Source organism: Rhinopithecus roxellana, chromosome 18 (assembly GCF_007565055.1).
Source record: "Rhinopithecus roxellana isolate Shanxi Qingling chromosome 18, ASM756505v1, whole genome shotgun sequence".
In the NCBI taxonomy this organism is placed as follows: domain Eukaryota; kingdom Metazoa; phylum Chordata; class Mammalia; order Primates; family Cercopithecidae; genus Rhinopithecus; species Rhinopithecus roxellana.
In genome coordinates this window covers 71010625-71023392 of record NC_044566.1, presented here as the reverse complement: position 1 = coordinate 71023392, position 12768 = coordinate 71010625, and the positions used below count along the sequence as shown (strand labels likewise).

The following is a 12768-nucleotide window of genomic DNA, read 5'->3' as shown; positions in this document are numbered from 1 at the left end:
CAGCACAATGGATGAAAATAGACTCTCAAGAAAGCACATAATTTTGAAAATTTTAGTGCTGTGGTTTTGAAGAAAAGATTCTATAAGCATCCATAAAGAAAAAAAGAATAGGCCGGGCGTGGTGGCTCACGCCTGTAATCCCAGCACTTTGGGAGGCCGAGGAGGGCGGATCACAAGGTCAAGAGATAGAGACCATCCTGGCCAACACGGTGAAACCCTGTCTTTACTAAAAAAAATACAAAAGATTGGCTGGGCGTGGTGGCGGCGCCTGTGGACCCAGCTACTCGGGAGGCTGAGGCAGGAGAATGGCGTGAATCCGGGAGGCGGAGCTTGCAGTGAGCCGAGATCGCGCCACTGCACTCCAGCCTGGGCGACAGAGCAAGACTCCATCTCAAAAAAAAGAAAAAAAGAGTATCAGGCTGGGCGCGGTGGCTCACGCCTGTAATCCTCTCAAAAAAAAAAAAAAAAAAATCCATCTGAAAAAAAAAAAGAAATCGAAATCTATATACAACAAAAGGTGCACAGGCACACACACACATGCACACAAATCATGTATACAAATAATCATTTCCTCAGTCAAACTAGCCTCATTTCAAAAGCTTAAGAGCCACATGTAGTTAGTGGCTACCATATTAGACAGCACAGGCAAGAACATGTCCATCCCTGCAGACTGCTTTATTGGACAGCCCTGCTCTAAGTACCTCTGCTCCTGATTTAAAGCAGACTAAACTTGCATAAAATCGAATTTCCTACATACTTTCATAGTGGCCAATTTCCCCTGATTACACTTTGTTTTGTTGTTTGGTTGCAAGATAAATACATGTTTTGTTTTTAAGGTGTGCATGTATCAACATCATCATTTTTGGTTTGTTTTTAAGGTGTGCATGTATCAACATCATCATTTTTGGTTTGTTTTTAAGGTGTGCACATATCAACATTATCATTTTTGTTCTGTTTTACAGTTGTTTTTTCTGCAATGATATTTGGGACTATGACAAATCAAGATCTGCCTGTGATCAAGTGTGTTTTAATCAATCATAAGAACAATGATTCATCAGTGGGGAAGTCATCATCATATCCCATGGTAAAGTAACATTAAAATTATACCTTTAGCTGTTTTTCTCTAGAGACCATAATTTGTAAGTTATTGAAGGCTACCATGGCTAAATGGGCTTCTCTTTATGTATTTAAGTATATTATGCTCTCACATCTGGTACCGACAGAGCATCTATACTCGTAGCTCCCTGGCACTCCATTCCTTCAAGAACCATATTCTTCATATGAGGATTTAGGAAGGACACTGACTGATAACTAGCATGAATTAATGAGTAGAGTCGTCCCTAGGTATACAGTGGGGATTGGTTCCAAGACTCTCACTAATACCAAAATCCATGGATACTCAAGTCCCTGATATAAAATGACTCAGTATTTGCATGTAACCTATGCAGATTCTATATATTTTTGAGACAGTCTCATTTTGTTGACCATGCTGGAGTATAGTGGCATGATCACAGCTCACTGCAGCCTCGCCCTCCCAGGCTCAAGCAGTCCTCCCACTTCAGCCTCCCAAGTAGCTGGGACCAAAGGCACATGCCACCACACCTGGCTAATTTTTTTAATTTTTTGCAAAGATGGGGTCCCACTCTTTTGCCCAGGCTGATATTGAACTCCTGGGCTCAACTGATCCTCCCACCTAAGCATCCCAAAGTGCTGGGATTACAGTCCTGAGCCACCATGCCTGACCCTCCCGTATACCTTTAAAATTATCTCTAGATTACTTATAATACCTAATATGATGCAAATGCTTTATAATACCTAAACAACTATGTGAATAGTTGTTACACCCTATTGTTTAGGAAATAATGACAAGGGGGAAAAGTCGGTACGTGTTCAGTACAGATGCAACCACATTTTTTTCGAAATATTTTCAATCTGTGGTTAGTTGTATCCACGGATGCGGAAACCATGGTTACAGAGGGCCGACTGTATTTCCTTCTCTCCTTAAAGAGAATCCAGGCTTTTCTCCCAAGCCTGAATCCCTCACTTCCAGATGCCCCCAGTATATAGGTAGATTTTCCATTTGCACATCAAAATCCACCTATATCATATATTTTATTTCATTTCTATTTTCCCAAGCCTGCTCTTATTCTTGTATTAATTGATTTCTGTTTATACCCCTGCCTAGTTGCCAGGCTTGAAAGCTCAGCATCATCTTTCTTTCTATTACTTTCACATTTGGTCAGTTACCAAGTGTTGTTGATTCCCTGTAGGAGTTCTCATATAATCATCTCATATTCTCTAGTCTCACTGCCACTTCCCTAATTCAAGCTCTCGTTAACTCCCTCATAATCATAGTGATATCCTAAGTGGCCTCTTCCTGCTACAGTTCATTTCAGAGATCGCTGCTGGGCTAGCCTCCCTGAAGCAGGCACATGCTTCACTGCCTGGCTCTGAACCCTCCATGATTTCCCATTACTTAGAATGATACCAAGATTGCTCAGTAATCTGGCACTGGCTCCTTCAAGTTCCGACCTTGTTTTTCATGACTCCTCTCTTTTATGCTATTCATCTTGTTTTTCATTACTCCTCTCTCTTGTGCTATTCCCACCCCTCTATTTTAAAAACATATATTTAGTAAATTTACTCAAGGGAAGCTTAAGTGATGGAGAACTGAAAATAATAGAAATCAGCCAGGTATAGTGGCTCACACCTGTAATCCCAGCACTTTGGGAGGCCGAGGCGGGTGGATTGCTTGAGCTCAGGAGTTTGAGACCAGCCTGAGGAACATGGTGAAACCCGTTTCTGTCAAAAATCCAAAAACAACAAAAAAATTAACCAGCCATGGTGGTGCGTGCCTGTGGTCCCAGCCACTTGTGAGGCTGAGGCTGGAGGATCATCTGAGCCAGGGAGGCGGAGGTTGCAGTGAACCAAGATTGTGCCACTGCACTCCAGCCTGGGCAACAGAGTGACACTTCCATCTCAAAAACAAAAAAAAAAAAAAAAAAGGAAAAGAAAAAAAGTAGAAATTTATATACAACAAAAAGTGCCCATAAATTAGTAAGCTCTGCAGACATTTCCAGTTGAGGGTTTGTACAAATGTATAGTCACCCTTTTTTTCTTTTATATAGGTATAACACAGAAATACGTGACATAAGGACCTGACTCCTCCCGCTCCATAAATCAGATACATTAGAGATATTCTGAAGTTTTAAAAACAGTGTGAAACAAGTTTCAGTAACAACATTCTACGTGAATATAAAGAAATACATGATTTTTTCATGCCAGAAGCGTGGTTGGTTTTAATTTTTCAATAGGTGTTGGCATCATAACACATTAGCTTGTTAATAATTAAGGCATTTTGCATACACAATATTTCAATGTGGACAAAATAATTTTAATATTTGCTATGATGTTTTAAACTTTTAGTGTCTTTTTCATATAAGAAAATAGCTGTACACATTTAAGTGTTTTTGTATAAAAACACAACCTTAAATTAATGATGATTGGTTAATAATAATAAATCGTATATATATATATATATATATTTTTTTTTTTTTTTGAAATGGAGTCTTACTCTGTCACCCAGGCTGGAATGCCATGGTACGATCTCAGCTCACTGCAACCTCTGCCTCCTGGGTTCAAGTGATTCTCCTGCCTCAGCCTCTCGAGTAGCTGGGATTACAGGCACCTGCCACCACACCCAGCTAAGTTTTTGTATTTTTAGTAGAGACCGGGTTTCACCATGTTGGCCAGGCTGGTCGTGAACTCCTGACCTCAAGTGATCTGCCTGCCTTGGCCTCCCAAAGTGTTGGGATTACAGGTGTGAGCCACTGCTACTGGCTGATATATATCATATATATATACACACACATATAGATATCATAGATACATATATCATAGATATATTTAGATATACTATGTATTCTTATGCAATATTCAGGATTGTATTAAGACCTAGTAGTTCTTTTATTATTATTATTATTATTGTTGTTATTATTATTTCTTTTTTAAAGACATCATCACAGCCAAGCATAGTGGCTCACGCCTATAATCCCAGCACTTTGGGAGGCTGAAGTGGGTGGATCACCTGAGGTCAGGAGTTTGAGACCAGCCTGGCCAACATGATGAAATCCCATTTCTACTAAAAATATAAAAATTAGCCGGGTGTTGTGGCACATGTCTGTAATCCTGTAATCCCAGCTACTCAGGAGGCTGAGGCAGGAGAATCGCTTGAACTTGGGAGGTAGAGGTTGCAGTGAGCAGAGATCTGCATTCCAGCCTGGGCAACAGATAGAGACTCTGTCCCTAAATAAATAAATAAATAAATAAATAAATAAAGGATCTCACTATGTTGCCCAGGTTGGTCTCAAACTAAGACCCAGAAGTTCTTAAACCACATTAAACAAATAACCATACAAATCCTAATTGCTGCAAAGATGAACAGTCTTTATGGTGTACTTTCGTCGCATTGGACTTGCTTCCTTTAGATACTTCCCCACTTCAATGTGAAGTAGATTATAAGAGTTTCAGTGGCTTAAAAAAAAAGTTTTCATTTCTTTCATAGTTCACACTTCTCAGATAAGGCATTTTTCTGAAAATCCTCCAGTCCAGGGATGTTTTGAATAACCATCAAGCACTCTTTAGTAGATAAAACTTGTCAATGCCTCTGTAATGGCGCTGATCACAGTGTGATCTACATCTTTAGCTCTGTTACCAGAGTATACCCTGGAACCAGAGTAAGATGGTTTCACATTTCCCACAATCTACTTAATTGTTTACAATACAATTTTTTTGGTCTTTGTATTCATCATGAAACTAAAAGAAAAAGAAAAAAAGAATGTTTCTGTCATTTACAGTCTCTATTTGGGATGATAGTTCTGATCACCCCTTTTTATGACTGCTTGAAGCCAGCTTAGACCAACTGTTAGTCCATTTTTCTGTTGCTATGGAGAAAGACCTGAGATTGGGTGATTTGTAAAGAAAAGAGGTTTAACTGGCTCCTGGTTCCACAGGCTGTACAAGCATGGCAGCAGCATCTGCTCAGCTTCTGATTAGGCCTCGAGAAGCTTCCATTCGTGGTGGAAGGCAAAGGGAGAGCAGGCATATCACATGGCGGGAGTAGGAGGGAGAGAGAGGGGAGGTCCCAGACACTTTTAAACAACCAGATCTTGCATGAACTGAGAACTCACTGATCACCAAGCCATTCATGAGGGATCCACCCTGATGATCCAATACTTGCGACCACGTTCCATCTCCGACACTGGAAATCACATTTCTTGTTTTGTTTTGTTTTGTTTTGTGACAGAGTCTCACACTGTCACCCAGGCTGGAGTGCAGTGGCGCCATCTCGGCTCACTACAACCTCCGCCTTCCAGGTTCAAGTGATTCTCCTGATTCAGCCTCCCAAGTAGCTGGGACTACAGGCGTGTGCCACCTCACCCACCTGATTTTTGTGTGTGTGTGTGTATATATATATATTTACATATATAAATGTATATGTATATTTACATATATAAATATATTTACATATATAAAAATAGATATCAATATATATTTTTTATATATATATATTTTTTGTAGAGACGGGGTTTTGCCATGTTAGCCAGACAGGTCTCGAATTCCTGACCTCAGGTGATCTGCCCACCTCAGCCTCCCAAAGTGCTGGGATTACAGGCATGAGCCACTGCACCCGGCTGGGAATCACATTTCAACATGAGCTTTGAAGGAGACACACATCCAAACCATATCACCAACTATTCCATATTCTTGAAATTTGCTTTTAAGAAATGACTGTACTAAGGCACCAAATATTCACAGCAGCTGAGTGAGATGTACTATTGTTTTTTTTCCTGTCAGTGATTAGAGAGCATAGGCAGGCAATCCACCATAACTCTAAAATTATCTCTCCTTACCAAATAGGTTCATTGATACCTCCCTTCCTCCAGAAAGTCAAAGCTGCATTTAATGTCACATTCCTCCTGAACAAATCTTGTGCCATTGAGGCACAGTCTAAACAAAACAAAACATCATAAAAACAAAAACAATAAAAACAAAAAGTCTCCACTATGGTTTAATGATGGGTTTTCTGTTTGTGATGAACTGAAGTCACTGGAGTTGACCAAATGTGTTTGACAATCATGACCTCATATTTCAGGCGGGTGGCCTGCACAAGCCAGCTCATTTTCTTTATTTGCCATGTCCCACCCTGTACTTCTAGAGAATGAGTTGTTGATTTGTTCGTTTGTTGGTTGGTTTTCTGTAATGAGGATTTGGGAAAGAATGGTGGACTTTGTGTGATAGATCATTTTATGTGCTTTCTCTGGACTTTTCACAGCTTGTGCAGCTGTTTTATTTATGTACTCAGACAACAACTGTGTTAACGATTTCATGTTCTCATTAATTAGCTATACTTGTTATAAGAAGATCAACAGACTGAACTTCACTGTTATTACCAAAGTTGTGTTTGTTTTTTTTTTTAACATTGTGAGTTTTAGATATCACAGTCTCTTAAATTCCAGTGCCTTCATGGCACTGTGGGACTCAACTCTGCCAGGTGGTGAAGAACCTGGCCTGGCCTTCAAGAACATCTCTTAGCTCCTGGCCAGCCTGGCTCAAGCTATTTCTGGACTGCCAGCGGTGGAGCCCACCACCTCTGCACTGTGCATTTATCACGCTGTTCTCTCTTCTCTGAAGCCCGCAGATTTGTCTATCCGGATTGCACCCAGCTTTAATTTTTAAAAACTTTTTATGGGGGCTGGGTGCAGTGGCTCACGCCTGTAATCCCAGCACTTTGGGAGGCCTAGGCAGGCAGATCACCTGAGGTCAGGAGTTTGAGACCAGCCTACCCAACATGGAGAAACTCCGTCTCTACTAAAAATATAAAATAAGCTGGGTGTGGTGGCACATGCCTGTAATCCCAGCTATCAAGAGGCTGAGGCAGGAGAATTGCTTGAACCCAGGAGGCGGAGGTTGCAGTGAGCCAAGACCATGGCACTGCACTCCAGCCTGGGCAACAAGAGCAAGATTATGGATTTCTGGCAAGAATTTCCGAGGAGTGTGTCCTTCCCAGTGCATCATATTCAGAGTGACAGGAAGTCATTTCGTGTCATTATGAGATGTGAACCTTGATCATTAGATTTAGATGGTGCATGCCAGGTGTCCCCACTGTAAAGTTACTATTTTCTTCACTTGTAATTAATAAGTGTCTTGAAGGGGATGCAAATATCCTGTTCCTTCTTTAATTTTTACCTACTGATTTTAGCACCCATTGGTGGATCTTGCCTACGATTATTATGGTGGTATTTGCCTAATGGTGCTTTTCTTTTTCCTACATTCCCTCTATGTTAATTGGAATGTTTTGTGAGGAAGCGCTGTCCCTTTGCCCTCATTTTATTTATTCGTTCAATTTTTAAATTTATATCAGTATAGGCGCATGAATATTTATTTTATTCTCTGGGTTGTAACCCAATACAATCATTGTTTATTTTGTTGCTCCAATTGTTCCAGCTTAGGCCGCTGGGAGCTACTTCAGTTTTGCTCCTATGTCCTTTCAACATCTCCCCATCTTTTTCCAAGCCCTTCCTTAATTTTTGGCACACTACCAGATAGTTCAGGTTCATCTTGTATTTTTCTTGCCTTAGCCCTGGAATTAAGCACTTTTCCAAAGAGCACTGGCTTCTTTGGGGGATAATATTTAGAAACCAAGATCTGAGAGCTGGGTGTGCCCATTGCTGCTGGGGTATCATTGCTTCTAGGCCCTCTCAGCAGGCAGAGCCTGGAAATACAATATACAGATAATCTAATTTTAGAATTACTAACCCGTGCCCTGGTGAGAAATAGATTTACTAACTAAAGGACAGTAGTGCTTTTTGTCTTTAGCCTTATAGGATCCAAAGTATTTTCTGAAGTTACTTAGGTTAGTTCCTTTCTTTCCCATCCCCTTCACTATGGTTTTATTATTTATTTGTGATACAATTGAATTAATTTGGTTTTTTTTCCATTTGGTTTTAATTCCATTTTGATATTTCTTCCAGCCCCCTCATTTCACATATTCTAGTTGGTTTATTTATTTAATTTTATTTATTATATATTCTTTTATTAGAAACAGGGTTACACCCTGTTGCCCAGGCTGGTCTCGAACTCCTGGACTCAAGCAATCTGCCTGCCTCGGCCTCCCGAAGTGCTGGGATTACAGGTGTGAACCACCATGCCTGGTTTATTATTATTATTATTGTTTTGAGACAAGATCTCACTCTGTCACCCAGGCTGGAGTGCAGTGACACAAACATAGCTCACTTCAGCCTCGACCTCCTGGGCTCAAGCAATCCTCCTGCCTCAGCCTCCCGGGTAGCAAGGACCACAGGCATGTGCCACCATGCCTGGCTAATTTTTTTTTTTTTTTTGTAGAAATGGTGTCTCACTTTGTTGCCCAGGCTGAGCTTGAACTCCTGGGCTCAAATGATCCTCTTGCCTTGGCCTCACAAAGTCTTGGGATTATAGGCGTGGGCCACTGTGCCTGACCTTCCTGGTTGGTTTAATTACTTGTTTTTTGAGACAGGACGTGACTCTTGTCCTGTAAGTCAAGACTATGTGAAACAGTATACTCAGAGAAGTATCACTCTCTCCTCATTCCTACTGACAAGTTTCTACCCTCTTTCCACATCCCCTGTAATTAACCAATCCCTTTGGCTGTTTTGCTATTGTTCCTGTATTTATTGTGCACAAGTGACCAGATACATATATATTTCCTTATATTCTCCTCTTTCTTACATAGGGTAGCGTACTTGAAGGTAGATACTTTTTGCACCTAACTTTCTTCACTTAACAGTACATCCAGGAAATCATTGCAAATCAGTTCTTAGAGGCTGTCTTCATTCTTTTTTATAGCTACATAGTACTCCATGGTGTGGATGTACCATAATTTGTTCAACCACTCTCCTATGTACCAGCATTTAGGTTGTTTTCAGTATTTTGCAATTACAAATTGTGCTGCAATTAATTGCTAGACGTATGCTTATTCCCAGAAGTGAGATTGCTGGCTCAAATGGTGAGTAAATAGCAAGTTTTATTAGGTACTGCCAGATTCTCCAGAAGGGTCGTGCGGGGTGTGTTCCCCCAGCAATACAGGAGAACAACTGTTTCCTCATAGCTTCACCAACAAAATGTGTTTTCATATTTTTATATTTTTTAATTTTTTGCCAGTCTGATAGATGAGATGTGATATCTCAGTCTTGTTTTATTTATTTATGTATTTATGTATGTATTTATTTATTTTGAGACGGAGTCTCGCTCTGTCGCCCAGGCTGGAGTGCAGTGGCCGGATCTCGGCTCACTGCAAGCTCCGCCTCCCGGGTTCATGCCATTCTCCTGCCTCAGCCTCCCGAGTAGCTGGGACTACAGGCGCCCGCCACCTCGCCCGGCTAGTTTTTTGTGTTTTTTAGTAGAGACGGGGTTTCACCGTATTAGCCAGGATGGTCTCGATCTCCTGACCTTGTGATCCGCCCGTCTCGGCCTCCCAAAGTGCTGGGATTACAGGCTTGAGCCACCGCGCCCGGCTTGTTTTTTTTTTTTAAGTTGAACTATTTATTCCCTTTTAAGTACACATCTGAGAGCATACAATGTATTTAATCTCTACCTTCATTTTACCACTGAAGAGCAGACCCAACCTTTGTTCATATAGACAATTTGATCTTACATAAGCTTATCAAAATTAACACTGCATTTCTCACCAGGAAACAATTTGCTGGGCACATATTCACGGGTAGGTAGGCAGACAAAGACAGTTTCAAGAGAGCAGCCCCTAAGGCGAACCCCAGCATATCTATACCATAGTAAGATACTACTATCAATCTCTGTAAGCTTGCTTACAACAATGCCTATGTGAAAAGAATGTAGTTATCTGTGCTTGGTGGAGTTGTGTGCTCTCCGAAAGTTAAGCAGGCAGGAAGCCAAAAATATAAACTGGGACTGACAATACAAGAAAGATTCTTTCACTGAGGGGGGTTAAGTAGACCTGAAAAGATACTTTGGAGTCAAGCAGCCCGGACTCCCTTGGAGCCGGTGTACTTGGTGACCGCCTTGGTGCCCTCGGACAAGGCGTGCTTGGGCCAGCTCGCCGGGCAGCAGCAGGTGCAGGGCCGTCTGGATCTGGCGGGACGTGGTGGTGGAGCGCTTGTTGTAGTGCGCCAGGCGGAAAGCCTCTCCCGCGATGCGCTCGAAGATGTGGTTGGCGAAGGAGTTCATGAGGCCCATGGCCTTGGACGAGATGCCGGTGTCGGGGTGGACCTGCTTCAGCACCTTGTACATGTAGATGGAGTAGCTCTCCTGGCGGCTGCGCTTGCGCTTCTTGCCGTCTTTCTTCTGGACTTTGGTGACGGCTTTCTTGGAGCCCTTCTTGGGAGCCGGGGCGGACTTTGGAGGTTCAGGCATGGCCAGACCCAAGACGGACACTTTCCCCTGAGAACACAAGCAGAACCGTAGTCTCGGGGTCTACCGGAAACGACTGTGCACTTACAGAGGCCGTGCGCATGCCGCTGCGTTGTGATTCGCGAGTTTTTTTCCCTCAGTCTTGTTTTAACTTACGGATTTATAATTACAAGTAGGTTTAACGTTTTCTCATATGTTTGAGGGCCTTTTTTTTTTTTTTTTTTTTTTGAGATGGAGTCTCGCTCTGTCGCCCAGGCTGGAGTACAGTGGTGCCACCTTGGCTCACTGCAGCCTCTGCCTCCGGGGTTCAAGCAATTCTCTGCCTCAGCCTCCCAAGTAGCCGGGATTACAGGTGCCTTCCATCACACCTGGCTAATGTTTGTGTTTTTAGCAGGGACAGGGTTTCACCATCTTGGCCAGGCTGGTCTCGAACTCCTGACCTCGTGATCCGCCTGCGTTGTCCTCCCCAAGTGCTGGGATTACAGGCATGAGCCACCGCGCGCAGCTGAGGGCCATTCTTTATGTCTTTTTTCTTGAATTGTGTATTCAATTCTTTTTCCCATTTTTCGACTTTTTCCCATTTGGTTCTGTGTCCCTCAATTTTCAAAGGTTCTTTTTATATTAGGGGCATTCATCCTTTACTTGTAATATATATTGGAATATTTCCTTCTAGTATGTCAGCTGGGTTTTTTTTGTTTGTTTTGGGATGGGGTCTTGCTATGTTCTCCAGGCTGAACTTGAACTCCTGGACTCAAGTGATCCATCTCGGCCTCCTGAGTAGCTGGAACTACAGACATGTACCACCATGCTTGACTTGTCTATTATTTTTTACTTTATCTTGTGCCCATCTTTTATGATCCAGCTCAATTACTGGACTTTGGGTGAACACCTTAAACATCCTGGCTTAGAAGTCTCTTCTGCCTTCTTTGAAGTTCCAGGGCACTTAAAATTTACATTTCAAAGTAGTTGGTATCTTTTTATGGGACACATTGTATTTCTCCTGTGTTTTACTTATTTATAGTCCTAGGAGACTCAAACTCTTTAAGGACAAGATTAGTGTCTTTTCTTTCTAGTCTCATAGTACTCAGCAGATGGTCTTAAACTTACCAGATACTTACTAAGTGAACAAATAAGACCAGAATTACGGTTTCTGACCAGTAGCAGAAGAGCTACCCTGCTCTTCACCTGAAGAAATACATGTGTGCTTGTGTGTGTGTGTGTGCGCATGCTGTGTTCAGCCATGTAAAGGAGGTAGGAGGTGGGAGACTCCACAGCAGAAGCTGCTCCAACCCCTCCTCTCAATATATCTCAATTATTTATTTATTTATTTATTTATTTATTAATTGAGACAGAGTGTCACTCCGTCTCCCAGGCTGAAGTGCAATGGCGGGATCTTGGCTCATTGAAACCTCCACCTCCCAGGTTCAAGTAATTCTCCTGCCTCAGCCTCCTGAGTAGCTGGGATTACAGGCGCCCGCCATCACACTCAGCTAATTTTTTGTATTTTCAGTAGAGACAGGGGTTCACCATGTTGGCCAGGCTGGTCTCGAACTCCTGACCTCAAGCGATCCACCTGCTTCAACCTCCCAAAGTGCTGCAATTACAGGCGTGAGCCATGGCGCCCGGCCTAATATATCTCAATTGTTTAAAGCAGCCAAGAAGTGTGGTGGTGGCAGTGTGCCTATGGGGACATCTGCCCAGAAAATTTGGTTTTTAAATTTCCTTTAACACCGATACCAATTTACCATTGTTTTATACATTTTAATTTATATACCAACAATCACAAAAATATTTACCTATATATTATGGATTTTATAACTACGGTCTGAACATTAGTTTGCTAGGGGTGACACAATAAACTACCACAGACTGGGCAACTTAAACCAACAGAAATATATTGTCTCACAATTCTGGAGGCTAGAAGTCCAAAATTAAAATGTCAGTAGGGTTGGTTCCTTCTAAGGGCAGTGAGCAAGAATCTGTTCCAGACCTCTCTCCTTGGCTTGAAGATGGCTGTCTTACTGTTCACATGGTGTTCTTACTGTCTGTATATCTGCCTTCAAATCTCCTCTTCTTTTTTTTTTTTTTTTTTTTTTTTGAGACAGAGTCTCACTCTGTTGCCCAATCTGGAGTGCAGTGGCGTGATCTCAGCTCGCTGCAACCTCTGCCTCCCATGTTCAAGCCATTCTCCTGCCTCAGCCTCCCAAGGAGCTGGGATTACAGGCATCCACCACCACTTCCAGCTAATTTTTTGTATTTTTAGTAGACATGGGGTTTCACCATGATGGCCAGGCTGGTCTCGAATTCCTGACTTCAAGTGATCTGCCTGCCTTGGCGTCCCAA

The 12768-nt window shown here is 42.2% G+C and overlaps 1 protein-coding gene and 1 pseudogene across 1 annotated transcript in view; one reads left to right on the top strand and one right to left on the bottom strand.

Annotated features, from left to right (window-relative positions):
- FLT3 (fms related tyrosine kinase 3) overlaps positions 1 to 12768 on the top strand; it is a 104972-nt gene that overhangs the window by 30394 nt on the left and 61810 nt on the right. The window contains exon 2 of the mRNA XM_010362418.2: positions 963 to 1084. Coding sequence (XP_010360720.2) covers positions 963 to 1084 — 122 coding nt within the window. The remainder of the gene's footprint in view (positions 1 to 962; positions 1085 to 12768) is intronic.
- LOC104661728 lies at positions 10032 to 10446 on the bottom strand (annotated as a pseudogene).